The 20,356-nt window shown below is 51.2% G+C and overlaps 1 protein-coding gene across 1 annotated transcript in view; it reads right to left on the bottom strand.

The window, feature by feature from the left end:
• EXOC4 (exocyst complex component 4) overlaps positions 1 to 20,356 on the bottom strand; it is a 395,846-nt gene that overhangs the window by 5,293 nt on the left and 370,197 nt on the right. Inside the window, exon 17 of the mRNA XM_077340354.1 lies at positions 19,139 to 19,298. Within this exon, the coding sequence (XP_077196469.1) occupies positions 19,139 to 19,298 (160 nt within the window). The remainder of the gene's footprint in view (positions 1 to 19,138; positions 19,299 to 20,356) is intronic.

The following is a 20,356-nucleotide window of genomic DNA, read 5'->3' as shown; positions in this document are numbered from 1 at the left end:
ATACACCACTGAGAATTTTGGGCAGCCTTTGTCAACTTCATGCTGTCCCTCTTGTAGAGGCTTCCTGACTGGCTCTCCCACCCCTCTCCTGATCAGACTTGATGGTGGATTTGCCAACTTCATGCTGTCCCTCTTGTAGAGGCTTCCTGACTGGCTCTCCCACCCCTCTCCTGATCAGACTTGATGGTGGATTTGCCAACTTCATGCTGTCTTTCTTGTAGAGGCTTCCTGACTGGCTCTCCCACCCCTCTCCTGATCAGACTTGATGGTGGATTTGTCAACTTCATGCTGTCCCTCTTGCAGAGGTTTCCTGACTGGCTCTCCCACCCCTCTCCTGATCAGACTTGATGGTGGATTTGTCAACTTCATGCTGTCTTTCTTGTAGAGGCTTCCTGACTGGCTCTCCCACCCCTCTCCTGATCAGACTTGAAGGTGGATTTGCCAACTTCATGCTGTCCCCCTTGTAGAGGCTTCCTGATTGGCTCTCCCACCCCTCTCCTGATCAGACTTGATGGTGGATTTGCCAACTTCATGCTGTCCCTCTTGTAGAGGCTTCCTGATTGGCTCTCCCACCCCTCTCCTGATCAGACTTGATGGTGGATTTGCCAACTTCATGCTGTCCATCTTGTAGAGGCTTCTTTACTGGCTCTCCCACCCCTCTCCTGATCAGACTTGATGGTGGATTTGCCAACTTCATGCTGTCCATCTTGTAGAGGCTTCTTGACTGGCTCTCCCACCCCTCTCCTGATCAGACTTGATGGTGGATTTGCCAACTTCATGCTGTCCCTCTTGTAGAGGCTTCCTGATTGGCTCTCCCACCCCTCTCCTGATCAGACTTGATGGTGGATTTGCCAACTTCATGCTGTCCATCTTGTAGAGGCTTCTTTACTGGCTCTCCCACCCCTCTCCTGATCAGACTTGATGGTGGATTTGCCAACTTCATGCTGTCCATCTTGTAGAGGCTTCCTGATTGGCTCTCCCACCCCTCTCCTGATCAGACTTGATGGTGGATTTGCCAACTTCATGCTGTCCATCTTGTAGAGGCTTCTTTACTGGCTCTCCCACCCCTCTCCTGATCAGACTTGATGGTGGATTTGCCAACTTCATGCTGTCCATCTTGTAGAGGCTTCTTGACTGGCTCTCCCACCCCTCTCCTGATCAGACTTGATGGTGGATTTGCCAACTTCATGCTGTCCATCTTGTAGAGGCTTCTTTACTGGCTCTCCCACCCCTCTCCTGATCAGACTTGATGGTGGATTTGCCAACTTCATGCTGTCCATCTTGTAGAGGCTTCTTGACTGGCTCTCCCACCCCTCTCCTGATCAGACTTGATGGTGGATTTGCCAACTTCATGCTGTCCCTCTTGTAGAGGCTTCCTGATTGGCTCTCCCACCCCTCTCCTGATCAGACTTGATGGTGGATTTGCCAACTTCATGCTGTCCATCTTGTAGAGGCTTCTTTACTGGCTCTCCCACCCCTCTCCTGATCAGACTTGATGGTGGATTTGCCAACTTCATGCTGTCCATCTTGTAGAGGCTTCCTGATTGGCTCTCCCACCCCTCTCCTGATCAGACTTGATGGTGGATTTGCCAACTTCATGCTGTCCATCTTGTAGAGGCTTCTTTACTGGCTCTCCCACCCCTCTCCTGATCAGACTTGATGGTGGATTTGCCAACTTCATGCTGTCCATCTTGTAGAGGCTTCTTGACTGGCTCTCCCACCCCTCTCCTGATCAGACTTGATGGTGGATTTGCCAACTTCATGCTGTCCATCTTGTAGAGGTTTTCCCACTGGCTCTCCCACCCCTCTCCTGATCAGACTTTATGGTAGATTTGTCAACTTCATGCCATCCCTTTTGTAGAGGTTTTCTGACTGGCTTTTCTGCCTCCCCACCTTGTCAGATTTGGGAATTGGGGTTTTTTATTTCATGTAATTTCTTTTGTAGAGGCTTTCTGATTGGCTTTCGCCATTCCCATAATGCTCTGTACGCTCAGTACGCTACCTGACAATGCCAGGTTTGGGAAAGCCAGCCACAAGAGACCTTTCGACCTAACCAGGGGGATCCTCTGAGTCAGCAAACTGTCAAGTCACAAAGCTGCCCTGCACACTTACCTCGTCCAATAATTCATGTAACGATCGCACACATTTAGCTATGCGGCATCACAGGTTAATTAAGGGAGGAAGGAGAAGCCCATTCAAACCGAGCAGCTATCATTTCTCCAACCACGTCAGAGACGGAGGTCCCCTTGCCCTCACACATGTCCTCGTGACGAAGCCAGCAAGAGCATTTCCTCATCCTCCCAGCGGAACTTTCTAAGGCACTAAAAAAAAACACCCTCCCCCCTTATCTAAATCTTTAATTAGTTCTATAATATACTGATGATATCGGGCCTAATTAAATTTATACAGATAAAGGGCAATGAAATTCTAACCAAATGAGCTGGAAAGTACATATTAAACAGTAAATTTAATGGCTTGGGCCGATAAGTGAAATTTCCTATTTAAAAAAAAAAGCCAAAATTCAATTTAGTGTGTTGTATTCAAATTGATTTTGCGTGTGCAAATTATTTGGGGACGGGTGGGGAAGAGGGAAAGAGAGCGGGAGACAGAGGGAGAGAAAGAGGAATCTTGTTCATACATCAGCAAAACTGCTAATCCGGTCGAGTTAAACATCACTTATTAATGCCAGCCACTGGGCGTCAGTCCGAAGGATTTGCATTTTTACTGCACAGAGTACAAAAATTATCTGACCGGGATGCCAGTTTGTAAAGAATATTAAGCGACTTCCCTCTCCGAAAATGATGGCAGAGGGGGAAATGAAATGCCCACCCTGAAGAAGAGGAAGGCAGGAGTCAGCACTCTGGCAGAACAAGCAACGCTGAGAGTCAGCACAAAATCTCAGACAATTTTAGCTGCCCGCTGGGAACGACAAAGTTGGGAGGAAAAAGCTCGCCCGTTGTCTGGCGAATGGTGGCAGAGTGGTACCCCAAAGATAGAGGCTGGATAAAAGACCTCCACAGTCACCATGGGCTTTCGTTGACAGGGGACTGGTAGACAAGTGCTCCAAGAAACGTCCTTGCCTCAACAAGAGGCTCAGATTGCTCACATTAAGAAGCTGCGCTATGCTTAGTCAGACTCTCGGTCTGTCAACCTCAAAGTTGTGTCAGCAATTTTTTTGGGCAAAAGCAAGGTGTTTTTAAGGAGATTATAGAAAACCAGGTCTTCTTCTTCTTCTCCTTCTCCTTCTCCTCCTCCTCCTCCTCTTCTTCTTCTTCTCTTCCTCCTCCTCCTCCTCTGTCTTCTTCTACTCCTCCTCCGTCTTCTTCTTCTTCTTCTTCTCCCTCCTCCGTCTTCTTCTTCTTCTGCTTCTCCTCCTCCTCCATCTTCTTCTACTCCTCCTCCTCCGTCTTCTTCTTCTTCTGCTTCTCCTCCTCCTCCATCTTCTTCTACTCCTCCTCCTCCGTCTTCTTCTTCTTCTCCCTCCTCCGTCTTCTTCTTCTTCTGCTTCTCCTCCTCCTCCGTCTTCTTCTTCTTCTCCCTCCTCCATCTTCTTCTTCTTCTTCTTCTGCTTCTCCTCCTCCTCCATCTTCTTCTACTACTCCTCCTCCGTCTTCTTCTTCTTCTGCTTCTCCTCCTCCTCCTCCGTCTTCTTCTCCTCCTCCTCCTCCGTCATCGTCGTCTTCTTCTTCTCCTTCTCCGTCTTCTTCTGCTTCTCCTCCGTCTTCTTCTCCTCCTCCTCCTCCTCCGTCTTCTTCTCCTCCTCTTCCTCCTCCGTCTTCTTCTTCTTCTTCTCCTCCTCCTCCATCTTCTTCTTCTTCTTCCTACTGGCTGTTGTTTTTCTTCTTCAGGATAACAGGGCCACGATTTTCCCTTTTGACTGCTTGCCTGCCATAACAGCCCGGACGCAAAGAGCTTAATGGCTTCAGATGTTTAAGAGAACTGCACGCAGCACAACTGCGTGGGAATTTTTATGCCCTTGATAGATCTGATCTCTGGCAAGGAACATAAAAAGAAATTAGAATCACAGTCGACCTCGGCGGACTGTAATAACGGACGGGGGCAAAGAGGCACGGCCACGAGCCGCCCCAGATAACATGCTGTTGCCCTCCCCTCATGTGTAAATCTCTATTTCACAGATGGGTGTAGAAGGGATGGAAAGATGCGGAGAGGAGGAAGGGGGACATCCAAACAGAGCGGTGAACGGCAAAGACTTTGTTTAAGGACGGAGCAGGAAGTGTCCCCAGCCCTTTTCTCAGATGTCCCCCTGTCATCAAACCAAGGAAGGGAGTATTACCTAGCCCCCCCCCCCCCAAAGAATCCGATACCCCAGGGAAGTGATACCCTGTCTTCTTGGGGAGTGGTTAGGAGAGTCGACTTCTAATCTGGCATTCTGGGTTCGATTCTGCGCTCCCCCACATGCAGCCAGCTGGGTGACCTTGGGCTAGTCACAGCGCTGATAAAACTGTTCTCACCAAGCAGGAACATCAGGGCTCTCTCAGCCTCACCCACCCCACAGGGTGTCTGTTGTGGGGAGAGGAAAGGGAAGGCGAATGTAAGCTGCTTTGAGCCTCCTTTGGGTAGAGAAAAGCCACATAGAAGAACCAACTCTTCTTCTGTCCTAACCAAGCAGTAATCTCAGGGCTCTGTCAGCCTCCCCTCCCTCACATGGTGTCTGTTGTGGGGAGAGGAAAGGAAAGGCGATTGGAGACTCCTTCGGGTAGAGAAAAGACGCATAGAAGAACCAACTCTTCTTGTTGTTGCTTGGGGTCCACAGTGGGAGGGCTTCTGGAGTTCTGTTCTGGCTGATGGACCTCCTGAGGGCACCTGAGTTTTGGCCACTGTGTGACACAGAGAGTTGGACTGTTGGAGCCATTGGCCTGATCCAGCATGGTTTCTCTTCTGTTTTTAAGGCCCCTGAATTTCGCCGTTCCTTCTGCAGTAGACCTTATATAGGCCTGGAGAGATCCCTGAAGTGAACAAAAGGAGGAAACATTTGTGAGCAAACTCCGGCCGACAGCTGTGTATTGGCGATGCGTCTAAAACTGTGTCCGTTCCTAATCCACCACGGAGGAGGTGCAGCCCAAGGCCCTTTCAGCGGCTAATCCAATTCTTAGCAAACAAGATGGAAGGATGAACACAAAGAAAGGAACAAACCGGTTAACCGGATTAGGGGCTTTGTCGAAGGAAAGCAGGTTTATTCACAACGTACGATAGCTCCAGAGTAATTAGATTTAAGCTAATTTAGGGACACTTCGTCTGTCAGGGGGAGAGATTGCGTATCGGATCGGCCTTATTGGTTCTGTGGAGTGACGCTGGGGCAGGGCACATTCTGTAAGGTTTTAACAGACCCTCTGGCCCGAGCGAAGAACTCAGGATCGAGGTTTTCTGATCTCCGCTGGTGGCTACCAAGAATTCTTGACCGCGTGGAACTGGCCGGTGAAGCTGGAACGGATTGGGCTGCTGCATACAAGAATCTGAGAAAGCAAGGGGGGGGGGGAGAGGCAGCGCGGGTTGAACGGAGGGGGTCTTGAAATCCCGCATCTGATGTGTGAAGTTCAGGGGTTCCCGTCAGGCGGTCCGCAGATGCCTCCCTGATTCTGTTCCTAGACAGCCTCCATCTGCCAGATATGCTAATTGGAGGAGAAATCGGAAAGATGGTGCCTCCTTTCCTACAAGTCCCCTGATTTTCTGATACGTTTTTGAAGGGACCGCGATGGGAAAGAAGCATCCGTGGTGTGGTCAGGATATGGCCCATCAGGGCTGGGTTATGGCTGGCCCTTGTGTGAGATCAAAGAATCTCACACCTCCTGGGTCATCTAGTCCAACCCCCTGCACCATGCAGGACACCTACAACCCTCTTGCTCCTCCACTGTCACCTGCCACCCCCCTGAGCCTTCACAGAATCAGCCTCTCTGTCAGATGGCTCTCCAGCCTCTGTGTAAAGATCTCCAAAGATGGAGAACCCACCACCTCCCGAGGAAGCCTGTTCCACTGAGGAACCACTCTGACTTTCAGGAACTTCTTCCGGAGGTTGAGACGGAACTTCTTTTGAATTAATTTCAGATCGGAGGCTGGACTAGAGGGACCCTCATTGTTCTGACCCAGCCTCTCCTGATGTTCTTATGAAGGCCTCGGCCTCTCTGCCCTGTTGTTGGCCCTCCGGAGGAACTGGCTGCCTACTCTGTGAGATAGAAGGCTGGACTAGATGGACCCTTTCTGGTCTGATCCAGTAGGAGGTTTTATGTTAATTACTATAGCCAGTGCTAGATGACAAAACTGAATATAGGGAGAGAGAGAGAGAGAGAGAGAGAGAGAGAGAGAGAGAGAGAGAGAGAGAGAATACATAAGAATAATTTGAGAATTCATGACAATGGCCTTGGGACCCCCTCTGCTGGCTCTCTGATCACAAAACTCTAATTCTTTCTTAAGAATGCAGAGATCAGCAAAACAGTCACCTAAGGAATGAACAAAGCGCTTGTTCAAATTTAAATTCTGAGAGAAGGCGTCACAAAGCTGACAGACAGCACAAAAGAGACACGTTGGGTCAGCTTCCTCGGAGTAAGCAAGGCAAAGTCGGTCTTGTGGTGGATGGGCTTATCCACAGTTGCTGTCCAAGGAAGCTAAATGGATCCTTCAGTTAGAGGCCATATATCTTTGCTGAAGAGCCTCTTATGGCGCAGGGTGGTAAGGTGGCCGACATGCTGTCTGAAGCTTTGCCCATGAGGCTGGGAGTTCGATCCCAGCAGCTGGCTCATGGTTGACTCAGCCTTCCATCCTTCCGAGGTCGGTAAAATGAGTACCCAGCTTGCTGCTGGGGGGTAAACGGTCATGACTGGGGAAGGCACTGGCAAACCACCCCGTATTGAGTCTGCCATGAAAACGCTAGAGGGCGTCACCCCAAGGGTCAGACATGACTCGGTGCTTGCACAGGGGATACCTTTACCTTATCTTTGTTGAGCAAATGTTGAGGACAGAGAGTTTGGGTTCATTTAAATACCTTGGCTTGCATCAACAGGTTCCTAAAAAATAAGTAATTTTAACAAGTAATCTTAATAAGTAATTTTAATTCCATTCTCTTATCTTTTACAGGTTCTTATAATTTATTTATTTTATTGGCTGTTTTGTGTATTTTGTATTTGATCAATGCATGGGTGTTAAAAATTTAGGCCTCTGAGGAAGACCCAGTAAGAGTTGAAACTTGTCAGGTCCAAGGCCTAAGTATGATCATCACTAACAGCTGTATAAATATTTGTGCAGAGCCCTCCTGGGTGGAGCCGGTCAGGCCCCTACTTCCGGTCCCTGGAGGATTACAGGCCAATCAGGACGCACACAGCTTTCCTGATTGGGCGGGCCCTGCTCACGTCCACCCCCAACAAACTGGGCAGTGAGCACTCTGGCGCACTCACTGCCATTCACAGCCTGAATGCCACCTGGAAAAGAGGTCGAGGGTTTCAAGGAATGGTGGGAGTTTATATATGCATGTGTGTGTGTGTGTGTGTGTGTGTGTGTGTGTGCCTCCACCTCCCTGACTGACCCTCAGGGAGAGTACTGAGGGTACTCTCACTCAGAGTAGTTCAGCAGTGGAATAGGCTGCCTAAGGAGGTGGTGAGCTCCCCCTCACTGGCAGTCTTCAAGCAAAGGTTGGATACACACTTTTCTTGGATGCTTTAGGATGCTTTGGGCTGATCCTGCGTTGAGCAGGGGGTTGGACTAGATGGCCTGTATGGCCCCTTCCAACTCTATGATTCCATGATTCTGTGATTCTATGATTCTATGACATGATAGCCCTCTAAGTATTTGAAAGGTTGTCACTTGGAGGAGGGCACGATGCTGTTCCCATTGGCTGCAGAGGAAAGGACACACAGTAATGGGTTTAAACTACAAGCACAACGATATAAGATTGATATCAGGAAAAAAATTTTCACAGTCAGAGTAGTTCAGCAGTGGAATCGGCTGCCTAAGGATTTGGGGAGCTCCCCCTCACTGGCAGTCTTCAAGCAAAGGTTGGAAACACACTTTTCTTGGATGCTTTAGGATGCTTAGGGCTGATCCTGCGTTGAGCAGGGGGTTGGACTAGATGGCCTGTGTGGTTCCTTCCAACTCTATGATTCTATGATTCTATGATTCTATGAACAATGTAAAGAGGAGAGGTGAGAGACAGTCATAACAGTCTAACTGACTAATAGTTGTTCCGGCAGCCTATTCTACTCAACTCTCAGAGGACCCCTCAGGCATGGGACACTCCCTCCTTGACTGCCTCTCCCTCTCCCTCTCCCTCCGCCTTCTACCTGCACGAAGAGGTGGCAGTCAGGTAAGGTGATCCCCACCATTAGCAGCCCTGCTACAACCTTACCAGGCCTCAGCGGAACTTCCTGCTTAGGAGGGGAGGCTAGAGCCCCTTGTATTTTTTTTTACAACAGGCTTTCTGCTAGTTTTCCAATAATATGATCATTGGCTTGGTGTGTGTTTTTCACCTTAAACGATTTTTTAAAATGTTTATATAATTTTGCAACCTGTCTTAAGTTGCACAGACCCCGACCCAAACCTAGCTAATTCATGTTAGGTTTTTAAAAGCAGGCTTAAAGCCTGATGAGGTATCAAAAAGAAGGAGGACCATTGACAGATCTGTCTCCACAACACACGCAACACCCTGAAAGATTCTCTAGGCTCTCAGCGGCCGCTGCTTGGGGCTCTGGCCAGGAGAGCCAGGTTCACAGGAATCCCTAAAGAAGATCCAGGTTTGCAAGATGCAAGTGTGCTTACAAGGAGATTTTAATAGACAATTCTCAAGCTTACAGAAATAGGAGGCGAAGCTCCCATCCGCCGGGTCTCACACGAGAACAGCAAAACTTAGCTAGCCCTAGAGATGCACGGCTACAACTAAGCATCTTATACCCTAATTTCTGGCTACCAGTCAAGAAATCTCCCAGTCACCAGGAAGAGGCAGGCCATGTTGCACCTGGTGTCTAACGGTGAATGAAAACAAATCAGGTGCTCTAGATAAGAACGGTTAACAAGCTCGAGAGAAATATTCTCTTGGGAGCACCCTGGAGGCTGTTCCTTCACTAAATTCAAAGCAACAGGCATGGAGACCGAGGTCTTTGTAAAAACATCAGGAGAGCCCTGCTGGATCAGACAAGTGAGGGTCCCTCTAAACCAGCATCCTCTCATGCACATTGGCCAACCAGTTTCTCTGGAGGACCAACTATACGGCAGAGAGGCTGAGGCCTTTCTAAGAACACCCGAAGAACCCTTGCTGGGTGAGACCAATGAGGGTCCATCCAGTCCAGCCTCCTGTTTCACACACAGTGGCCAACCAGTCCTTCTGCAGGGCCAACAACAGGGCAGGGAGGCCAGGGCCTTCATAAGAACATCAGAAGAGCCCTGCTGGGTCAGACCAGGGGTCAACTTACTCCAGTATCCAGTATCACACACTTGCCAACCAATTCTTCTGGAGGACCAACTACAGCAGGGTTAGTCAACCTGTGGTCCTCCAGATGTCCATGGACTACAATTCCCATGGGTTCCTGCCAGCGTTTGCTGGCAGGAGGCTCCTGGGAATTGTAGTCCATGAACATTTGGAGGACCACAAGTTGACTACCGCTGAACTACAGGACCGCATGTTGTTGCCTGTTCCATCACCACCTACTAACCTCACATTGCCCCTTTGGGAGGAAGAATCCGAAAGTGACTCATTTCTTCTTGGACACTTCAGATCTCTACGAGAGTAGAAGTATCTTTTGAGCCAGTTTGGTGTAGTGGTTAGGAGTGCGGACTTCTAATCTGGCATGCCGGGTTCGATTCTGCCCTCCCCCCCCATGCAGCCAGCTGGGTGACCTTGGGCTCGCCACAGTACTGATAGAGCTGTTCTGACCGGGCAGTGATATCAGGGCTCTCTCAGCCTCACCCACCCCACAGGGTGTCTGCTGTGGGGAGAGGAATGGGAAGGCGACTGTAAGCCGCTTTGAGCCTCCTTCGGGTAGGGAAAAGAGGCATATAAGAACCAACTCTTCTTCTTCTTCTTCTTTTTCTGAAGATTTCAACTCGAGTGAGGAAAGCTACCTCCCCATTCCATTCCCGGCTCCCTCCTTAACATGTTTTTTTTAACTGTTTAGGAAAACGGATTGCACCTGTTTACTCAGAGCCCCTCAAAGCATCTGTATTCAAGCCGTGAAAATCATTACCAAGGCCGGGGAAACCTATAATTTTAAAGGTTGCAGCGTAGAGATTAAGTGCTCCTCCAGGACCCATTTCAATGACGGATCTCGTGGCCCCCTTCAAGAGAGAGGAAAGCCGTGCAGAGAGGAGCGTGGTGCTCAGATGCCTGTCCTCGCCAGGGGCTCCACAATTTCAAACGAGCTGGTTAATATTCTAACAATGGCCATTATTGGGGAGGGGGTGGCTTGGATCATGCAAATGTGAATAAGCCCCTGGCTCAGATCTCTCCTCTTTCACAAGCTCCGTAAGTGAAATAGAGGGAGAACAAGGCTGGCCTACCTCACATGGCTGACATGAGGTTGACTGAGACGATGTATACGGATTCTTTGTCTAAATTCTTACTCCATGTATGGTTGTGAAAGTCGGACCATAAGGAAGGCCGATTGTCAAAGAATTGAGGCTTTTGAACTCTGGTGCTGGAGAAGACTCTTGGGAGTCCCTTGGACTGCAAGGCGAACAAACCGGTCAGTCCTAGAGGAGATCAGCCCTGACTGCTCTTTAGAAGGCCAGATCCTGAAGATGAAACTCAAATACTTTGGCCACCTCATGAGAAGGAAGGACTCCCTGGAGAAGAGCCTAATGCTGGGAGCGATCGAGGGCAAAAGAAGAAGGGGACGACAGAGAATGAGGTGGCTGGATGGAGTCACTGAAGCAGTCGGGGCAAACTTAAATGGACTCCGGGGAATGGTAGAGGACAGGAAGGCCTGGAGGATCATTGTCCATGGGGTCGCGATGGGTCAGACACGACTTCGGAACTAACAAGTACCGGACGAGGGAAGGCCACATCCTGCTTGCCCTAGGCAGCCCGGATGGTGCTCCCTGTTTTCTCACTGCTACCCAGGGGGACGATGTCAGCTTGCTCAGTAGGTGATCCCTGACTGGCTAGTACGGGACCAGGTGTGAGGGTGCAGAGAGAACAAACACCAAAGCTGCGTAATAGCAGATGAGAAACTTAAAAAAAGCTCTTTTGGAATCGGGTCGGCTGCATCCCTCCGCCCCTTGGCTCTCCTTCTGCTGTGGAAAAAGTTTACCCACCATACTAATCACGAGGACTGTGCGGGAGTTAATTATTTCTATGGCTGCTAAGGATGCGCCAGATGCCTCACATCTGTGTGCAGAGGGGCCTGGCCAGGGGGAATGACGCTCAGCTAAAGGATGAGGGGGAGAAGTCAGGAGAGAGCGGCCATATCTCAAAAAGGGAGACTGGAGCGCTGGAGGGGGGTGGGATGAAAGTACAGAAGAGGACAAGCAAGATGATGAAGGGGCTGGAGTACCTTTCCATCTCCACTATTAAAGAGGGAGGAGTGTTCTGCGATAGCTGTGAGGATAATCCAGGACAGGCACCACATGATCGCCTCTTTATTTATGGGTACATAAATTGTGACGCTCGAGTGGCAAAGGATATTTCACGGTTTCAGAAGAGGAGACATACGGCCGGGGACACCGTCTGCACAGAATCGTCTGCTGTAGAACCTGCCAGGTTGGAAGAGGAGGCAAACTTTGGGGGGGGGGGCAATTTTACATTAGTGTAAAACAGGGGTAGTCAAACTGCGGCCCTCCAGATGTCCATGGACCACAATTCCCAGAAGCCCCTGCCAGCAAATGCTGGCAGGGGCTTCTGGGAATTGTAGTCCATGGACATCTGGAGGGCCGCAGTTTGACTACCCCTGGTGTAAAAGCATACAGAGGTCTTTGAAGGCCTCTGGGAAGTTCGCACGCTGGGCCCCGACATTCTCGTTTCTGGATTTGAGTGCATTTGAAAAGACATGCCCACATGAGCTTCTTGGGGCCATTTCTGAGTCTCCAGAATTTAGCCTCTCCCTGAAAGATCTCAACTCCTCCTTCTCACTGCAGCCTGCCCACCAGGGAATACGCACAATAAGATTGCCAGGTGTGGCCTCGCATTTAGTGTGAGACTGGTGGAGCATGGGTGTCAATGAGGGAATAAGGCCATTGCCAAGAAAACCAGAAGGGATGTCACGCCTCTCTAGGAACTGCAGGAAACTCTCTGGCAAAACCATAGAGTGTGCTTTGCTGCCTAGAGAGGATTGGTGTCACCTCTGGGTTTTCCAGGAAGTGGCATCTTCCTGTCAGCATTAGCAACACAGCCAGCTTGGTGTGGCGGTTAGGAGCGGTGGTTTCTAATCTGGCGAGCTGGGTTTGATTCCCCGCTCCTCCACATGCAGCCAGCTGGGGGACCTTGGTCTAGTCACAGTCCTGTTAGAGCAGTATCATCGGGGCTCTCTCAGCCCCACCTCCCTCACAGGGTGACTGTTGTGGAGAGAGGAAGAGAAGGTGACTATAAGCCACTTACAGACACCTTCTGGTAGAGAAAAGCAGGGTATCAAAACCAGTTCTTCTTCTTCTTCCGTTCTTTTTCAATTTAACTTTCTAAATCCCTTTTCCCAGTGGCAGGGGTAGTACCAACAGCTGAGAGCCACTCAGAAGAAGAAGAAGAAGAAGAAGAGTTGGTTCTTATATGCCGCTTTTCCCTACCCGAAGGAGTCTCAGAGTGGCTTACAATTGCCTCCCCTTTCCTCTCCCCACAACAGACACCCTGTGGGGTAGGTGAGGCTGAGAGAGCCCTGATATTACTGCTCGGTCAGAACAGCTTTATCAGGGCTGTGGCGAGCTCAAGGTCACCCGGCTGGCTGCATGTGGGGGAGCGCAGAATCGAACCCGGCATGCCAGATTAGAAGTCCGCACTCCTAACCACTACACCAAACTGGCTCAGGCCAGGAGGTCTGGAGGGATGGCAGCAGGCATCGGGGAACCCTAATATAGAATTAGGAGGGGTAGCGTGCGAGCCTGTCCATAGCAGAAGAAAAAAGAAATACTCCAGCAGCACCTTACAGACTAAAAACACCTAAAGCATGGTGTGAGCTTTCACGAGGCAGAGGTGTCTCTGAAGACTCACCAAAACTTCAAATCTCCAGGAATTTCTGTACCTGGAGCTGGCAACCCCAGCAGACGTCCCACAAAGTCCCAGAAATGGCTCTTGATGTTCCTCTTGCCGGGCCGGCCAGATTGCTCCCCCGCAGGCAGCCATGAGCGAGCGGCACCAGACCCCCGTGCCACGGATCTCTTCTAGAGGCTCTGCTCTCTTGCCCGCGTCTGACGAAAGCGAGGGAAGCCCGGCCTTTGATCGCGCGGCTCGGGGAGACGGGGATAAGACCGGAACGAGGCGAAGTAAAGCAGAGAGGGTGGGCTTCATCCGCCGCGGTTAGGATACCCTTTTTTCCGTTACTCTATCGCAAGTGGCAATTAGAGCTAATTAAAACGGCGCTGAGATCAGAGCCCGGCGGAAACCAAAGGGAAGACAACAAACGAGACCGAGAAGAAATGAAAAGGGAAAAGAGATCTCTGGGAGTTTTTGAAGTCAGAGCGGGTAATCCTCCCCGCAGCAGAACTAGGATCCGGCTGAGCGCTGAAGGTTCTGTTTGGCACCTCACCCTCCTGTCCATTTTGAAGAAGACGACCCTACTTGTACGCCCTACTTTGTACTACCCAAAAGATTCTCAGAGTGGCTTCCAATTGCCTTCCCTTCCTCTCTCCACAATAGGCACCCTGTGAGGGAGGGGAGGCTGAGTGAGCTCTGAGAGAACTGAGACTGGTCCAAGGTCACCCAGCTGGCTGCATGTGGAGGAGTGGGGAATCAAATCCAGCTCTCGAGAGGCCGATGTTCGTAACCACAACGCCATGCTGGCTCTCAGAAGAAGAAGAAAGCCCTGCACAAATGGCCAGTTAAGACACCCACCATCCTTGTTGGGGCCCGCTCCTTGTCCCAAACAGCCAGCTTGGTATTGTGGTTCAGCCTCACCTGCCTCATAAGTTGCCTGTTGTGGAGAGAGGAAGGGAAGGCAATTGCCTGTGACTTTGAGACATATAAGATCTGCTGGGTGCCCTGGAGCTAGTGACAGTTCTCTCGGAGCTCACTCAGCCCCACCTACCTCACAGGGAAAAGAAGGGACTGGCCTGGTTGTAGGCCACTTTTGGTGGTGAAAAGCAGGATACAAAAATCCCAGCTCTTCTTCTTGAGGGTATCATGCTGATATCTTCTGCCCCCCCCTTTATGCTGTCAACTCGCAGATTATGGTGACATGGGAGGATTTTCAAGGCAAGAGGGGTTTGGAAGAGGTTTGCCACTGCCTGGCCTCTGCAGAGCGACCCTGGACTGCCCTGGGGGTCTCCTGTCCACATACCGACCCCGACTGACCCTGCCTGATCACACCTGCTAATCACAACCAGGGTTGAATTGTCTGGCTGGACTCTGCAGATCGTGCTGGGATACTTGTTCCTGCCATCTTGTGGGTTGCTAGATGTACTGCTACTGTTTCAAGGGGTTTTTTATGGGGTAATTGTTTATGGTTTTTAATTGTCAGCCGCCTCGAGGCCACAATAGTTGTGAGAGACGGGATATAAATCCAAGGATGGATGGATGGATGGATGGATGGTCCTGCCTTTTCTTCAGAGGGCAGCTGACAGGCTGCTCCTATGAAGCCCACAAACTGGGTAAAAACAGTAAAAGCCAAACCAACAAAATCCACCCCCCGCCCCGGGAGGCTTAATAAGCAATACTCAAATAACTCTTTTTGGATGGTTGCAGAAGCATTCGGATTTGTCTCAGCAACGAGCTTGTAAGGTCGGTTTAAGATCCCGCCGGTGGCAAAAGGAGCAGAGGCACAAATCCTGCAAGGGAACTTGGTTTCTTGGAAGGAAGTCTAAAGGACTTGTAGATTGTAGCCTGATGCTATTGTAAGTGTGGTGAGATTCAGGGCTGGCCAGCAGGGGCTCATGGGAATTGTAGTCACAGCATCTGTGCATGGAACTGGGGTCCCTGTGGGTGGGCAGGTAGTTGTCAATTTCCTGCATCCTGCAAGGGGTTGGACTAGATGATCTTGGAGGTCCCTTCCGACTCTAGGATTCTAGGATTCTAAGATTCTAAGAACGGCGGGGTGTAAACGATGTTAATAAAGACAAAAGGGGAAAAAACAGGGGGGTCTGGTTGGGGGGATGTGGAATGTGAGCCAGCTCTCGAATTCCGCATTCAGCAGGGAAGCCCCCTTAGTGAATTCAGCCTACCCTGCAAGGTTTCTGTGAGGGCCAATGGGATATGTCCGTGTGTGCCTCCTAGAGCCACCCCCCCTTGCAGAAAAAGGGGAGAATACAAGCAACACTTTTAAAAATAAAAAACCCCTAAACGCACGTCCTGTGTATTTGGATGTTTCTTTCGGCCCAAAGCATTCCCCTCTCCCCCTGCCTTTTATTTCCAAGAGGTACCAACACTGGCCACTAGATGGCAGCACCATATCACGCATCTCCTGCTGCCAAGGGAACTCCCCCTGCGGTTTGCAACAGAGCAAAAATTAAAAGTAACGCAACTGCACAAATCACAACATAAAAACAGTTTTGGCAAGTCGGCCTGATTCCCTGCACCGCCTCGTGTGCTGCGGAGCCATATCGCCGTGAGCCCCATGTCTACGAAAAAAGCAGCGCCGTCCGAATGTCTAGGTGGGACCCTGAACTGGATCCAGAATAGCTCGGTGTGCTGAAACTGCTATTTGAGAAACTGCGACTCCGACAGAATGAGGGAACATTTAAATGACAACGTTTCATGGGTTGGCTTTATTTAGCATGGAGGTTTGACGCTGATTGAGGGGGGGTGGACTAGATGGCCTTTAGGAGCCCTTCCCGCTCTACGATTCTAGGAGTCCCTGAACAGTTTTGCACCCGGACACTCTTGGTACGTGAACATATATGAGCATATGAGCAGACCGGTGGTCCTACGCAGATAGTTCCAGCTGGGTAGTCCTCTTAGTCTGAAGAAGAACAACACTTGAGTCCATTAAGTCCTTCAAGAGTCCGGACCAGGATGGCCCAGGGACACCTGACCTACACACCGCTTGAAGGGAAACAAAGTCAGCCCTGGTTGGTACTTGGGTGGGAGACCACCCGGGAAGTCCAGGGTCTCTATGACAGACTTTCTCCAATTTCTTCCCTGTTGTGAATCCCCTGGAACGTTTTTCAGGCTTCAAGAAACCCCAGAAGTGGCACCATCAGGCAGAATATGGTTGGGAAGCAGAGCTGTGGACAAGCTCACGTGGGACCCCTCCCTTCCAGGCCTATCACTGGACATTTTGGGAGGGGGTGCGTGCCACATGACTCACTCCCATCAATTGGGAAAACCCTTCCAGGGCCACCAAGAAACCCTGGTTGAGAAAGCGTGCTCAATCCACTTACACCACCCTGCAAAATGGCTACAATCCAGACACACCCTGCCCTTTCAGGGGATCGAAACCCTGGTCTCCCAGATACTCTAACCACGACACCACGCTGGCTCTCAGACTGCTGGGCTGGGCTGCCTGCATGTTAACTCCGCTGTTTTATTAACGCTGCTACAGCTTGGACAGTGGCTACTCCAACTGAAATGACTGTTTAGATGGAATTTCTTTTGAATTAATTTCATCCCCTTGGTTCTGGTCCGTCCCTCCGGGGCAAGAGGGAACAACTCTGCTCCATCCTCTACATGGCAGCCTTTTAAATACTTGAAGATGGCTCTCAGATCCCCCTCTCAGTCGCCTCCTTTCCAGGGTAAACAGACCAAGCTCCCCCAACCTTTCTTCATACGTCTTGGTCTCCAAACCCCTCACCATCTTTGTTGCCCTCCTCTGCACACCCTCCAGTTTGTCTACATCCCTCTTCAACTGGGGTGCCCAAAACTGAACACAGGACTCCAAGTGAGGCCGAACCAGAGCAGAGCAGTCCTCGCTCCCTGCCCGTCTTTCCTGCCACGTGAAGCCTGCCCCATGCCAGCTCGCCCTCCTACGTGGTCCTCTGGGTGCCCGTTGTCATCCGTGCCCGTGCTGTCCCTCGGCCACCAGCGAGAACACCTGGGCTAATTCAGTTAACATTTCAAGGGGTTTTTTTTCCCCCCCTTAAAAATAATTTCAAAAAGAAAAAAAAGGATTGAATTTGAGAATTGTATTCCAGGGAGGATCGGTAATGGAGCCCCCCCTTCCCCCCCCCGCCTAAGGGTTTTTTTGTAATTCCCCCATGTCAATGTTATTATGAGTCGGCTAACTCTATAATGAGATCATTCCCCGCATGAGGATCCAAATAATTGAAGCTCGCTGGCGGACTTTGTTCCCCCGAAATCTGCTCCAGCCAGGCTGCTTCACCCACCTAATTCGGCCTCAGAAGACGACGGACAAAAGGCAAAGAGGTCCCCCCCCTCGTTCCATTCTCGGCTGGATTATTTGAGTCCAGAGGTGGGAGGGGGGAAACAATGGCTTTCTCTCCGCCGTCCAGACAGGCCTTTTGATTCCTGACCCCAAAAATATCCTCATGAATATTTCATCCGCTCAGCTGTCCGCGGCTGAATCGAGGGCCTCCGAGATCAGAGAGACAATCGGGCAGAACGAGAGAGGCCCGGGCGGCTCGTATCTATTTGCAAAATCAATGCAATTCTTCGAGGCCGCTTGTTGACGCCGGCTTCCATTAACCCGGGCGGCCCGGCCGCGACCGCGGTGAGTTCCCGCGCTGGGAAAAGACACCGCGAGTCTTGCAGGCCCAGGACGGGCTCGATGTCTTTCACTACTCCGAACGGCAGGATTACGGGAGGGCGTGGGCCGACGCACTTGTGCTTCTAGGGCCCAGGTTCAAGATCCCCGCTCTGGGGGCACTGGCCACGAGATGAGGGTGCTGGGGGTGGGCCCTGGGTTTCAAGGCGGGTTGCGGAAGAAGAGGGGAAGGAGCATGCAGCTCCTCCAGGGCCGGACTGCAGGTGGACTCTGTGGTCCTGCCTTTAGACGCCGTCTGAAAGGCGACAGGATCAGCCCCTGCTCTCTGCCATGTTTGATTTCAATGAACCTAAGAGACTCCATCTTGCTGTGCGTTCTCCTTGCTAACTTTCCCATGTAACCAAAATGCTGATGCCTCTGTATTCCTTTGATTCCCCCCTCCTTTTGATCTCTTCATTTTCACACTGCATAGTCTCCCTGCTGTGCTACACTGTTGCCTGTGTTCCCGTAAACATCTTATCTGCAGCCTGGGACGCCGGCCTGACCAAGGCCGTGCTAACTCTGACACCTTGGCAGGAAGCCTGGGATGGCACCTGGGTGAGAGAGGACCCCCTCCCCTTGGGAACGGTTCGGGTTTCGGCGGGAGAATTGTATTAATAGCTGCTTGCTTCCCCGATATCGAACAGTCTTGACTTCGAATGTTAAAGTGTTCAGATCTACTTCCAATTAAAGCTTTCTTTCTATAGAAGCCTGATTGTGAGTTTTGTCTGCTATTGACAGATAGTAACAGCAAACCGATCCTTCCAGGGGGTGTCCCCTGCCAGTCAGGAGGGGAGCCAGCCCCATCAAGGACAGTGGCCATAACTGAGCAGAAGATATTCTGCAGGGGGCATCGGAAAAGAAGAATCCAAGTATTGACCATGGCTGATCCTGCCTGGCTTCTGAGATTTATTTCTAATTTATTTATTTATTTCATTTATCATTACATTTACAGCCCACCCCTCTTGGTCCTGCCATCTCTGATGAGATTAAGCAAGCCTGGGCGATCCAAGTCAAGTCAAGAGGCATTTGGAGGTGCTTGGCCATTGTCTGCCTCTACATACCAACCCTGGACTTCCTCAGTGGTCTCCTATCCCAATACTGGCTGGGGCAGACCCTACTTAACTTCCAAGATCTGATGAGATCAGGCTAGCCTGGGCCATCCAGGTCAGGTTCCCTCCTCCCAAATCCAGAATTGCTTCACTTCAGGAACGTGGCCATGCCATGGCCTTCTCTATCCACAGCTTGGGACCTGAGCTCACCTCTCCACCACCAGGACCTTCTGCCCCTTGATGGACACCTGAATCTCCTGAGGGGAGCTTCTGGCCACCATGCTAAGAGAGGCATAGGTCTGGGCTCACCTCGCAAAGTCCAGGTCGGCCTCCCGAGACATGGTGATGTTGGTCAGGTTCTGCTGAAGGATGAAGATGTTCCTGCACATCTTCTTAATGCCGGACTCACTGATGCGCTTGAAGTACTGGGCCCCGTTGATGAGGATGCAGGAGATCAGGTGGCCCAGACCTGGGGGACGGAGGACAAAAGTCAGGAACGCCCAACAGGCAACCGATCCAGGCAAAGAAGTCTTTTAGTTTGTTCTTAAACCAGGAGACCCCAACCCTTTTTAGCCGGAGGCTGCCTTTGGTACTCTGACACGTTACGGTGGGCGCAGCCACAAAATGGCTGCCACAGGAGGCGGAGCCAGCCGCAAAATGCCTGCCTCAACTAACCTTCAGTCCCACCGTGTGCTGCAGGATGCCAAAGTGACATTTACAAAAATTAGTACAGTCTATCGTATATTCTAGACCAGTGGTCCCCAAACTGCGGTCCGCAGCCCGGTGCCGGGCCGTGAAGGCCATAGCGCCGGGCCGCGGCTCCCTCTCCCCGCCCCCCCCCCGCAGTAAAAAACTTCCCAGGCCGCAAGCTTGCGGCCTGGGAAGCTTCTTACTGCGGGAGGGCGGGGAGAGGGAATCAGGGCCGGCTGCGCCCGTGTGGGCACGGCCCGATGCACGGGCGTGGCCTGCGGGTGCGGCCCGATGCGTGGGCGCGGCCCGCGGGTGTGACCCGATGCGCGGCCGCGGGCCGCAGGCCGCGCCCCGATGCCCTGCCGGTCCCCAACCTCAGAAAGGTTGGGGACCACTGTCCTAGACACAAGAGCTGTTAATGTGGAGCTGGTAGGGAAGGCTGTGACCTCCTGAGCCAATGAGGGTTGACGGGGTGGGGGGCCCTACTTCATAGATTCTGAAGGACAACCTTCCCTCAGGTATTCCTGCCCTGAAATTAAGGTCACCGCACTGTTCATCAGGAGCCTGGGAGTGATCTTGAACTCCTCTCTATCTAGGGAGATGCTAAGGGCACAAATGTTGCCTGCCAGGCTTTTTACCACCCTTGTCTGGTGAGGCAACTAGCACCTTCCCTGCCTACAACTGTCCTAGCTGCTGACATGTGCCGTCCAGGAGCTCGACTGGCCTTCCAGAGGCCCACCCTCCCAACTGGCTCTCCTCTGCCTTTCACTTCGGAGATTCACAGGGCAAAACGCTCTTCTCGGTTCTTCCTGGTAGGCTCAACAAATCTTGTTTCCA

Source organism: Paroedura picta, chromosome 5 (assembly GCF_049243985.1).
Source record: "Paroedura picta isolate Pp20150507F chromosome 5, Ppicta_v3.0, whole genome shotgun sequence".
In the NCBI taxonomy this organism is placed as follows: Eukaryota; Metazoa; Chordata; class Lepidosauria; order Squamata; family Gekkonidae; genus Paroedura; species Paroedura picta.
Note: the sequence above shows the minus strand (reverse complement) of the source record. Positions and strands in the feature narration are given on the sequence as shown.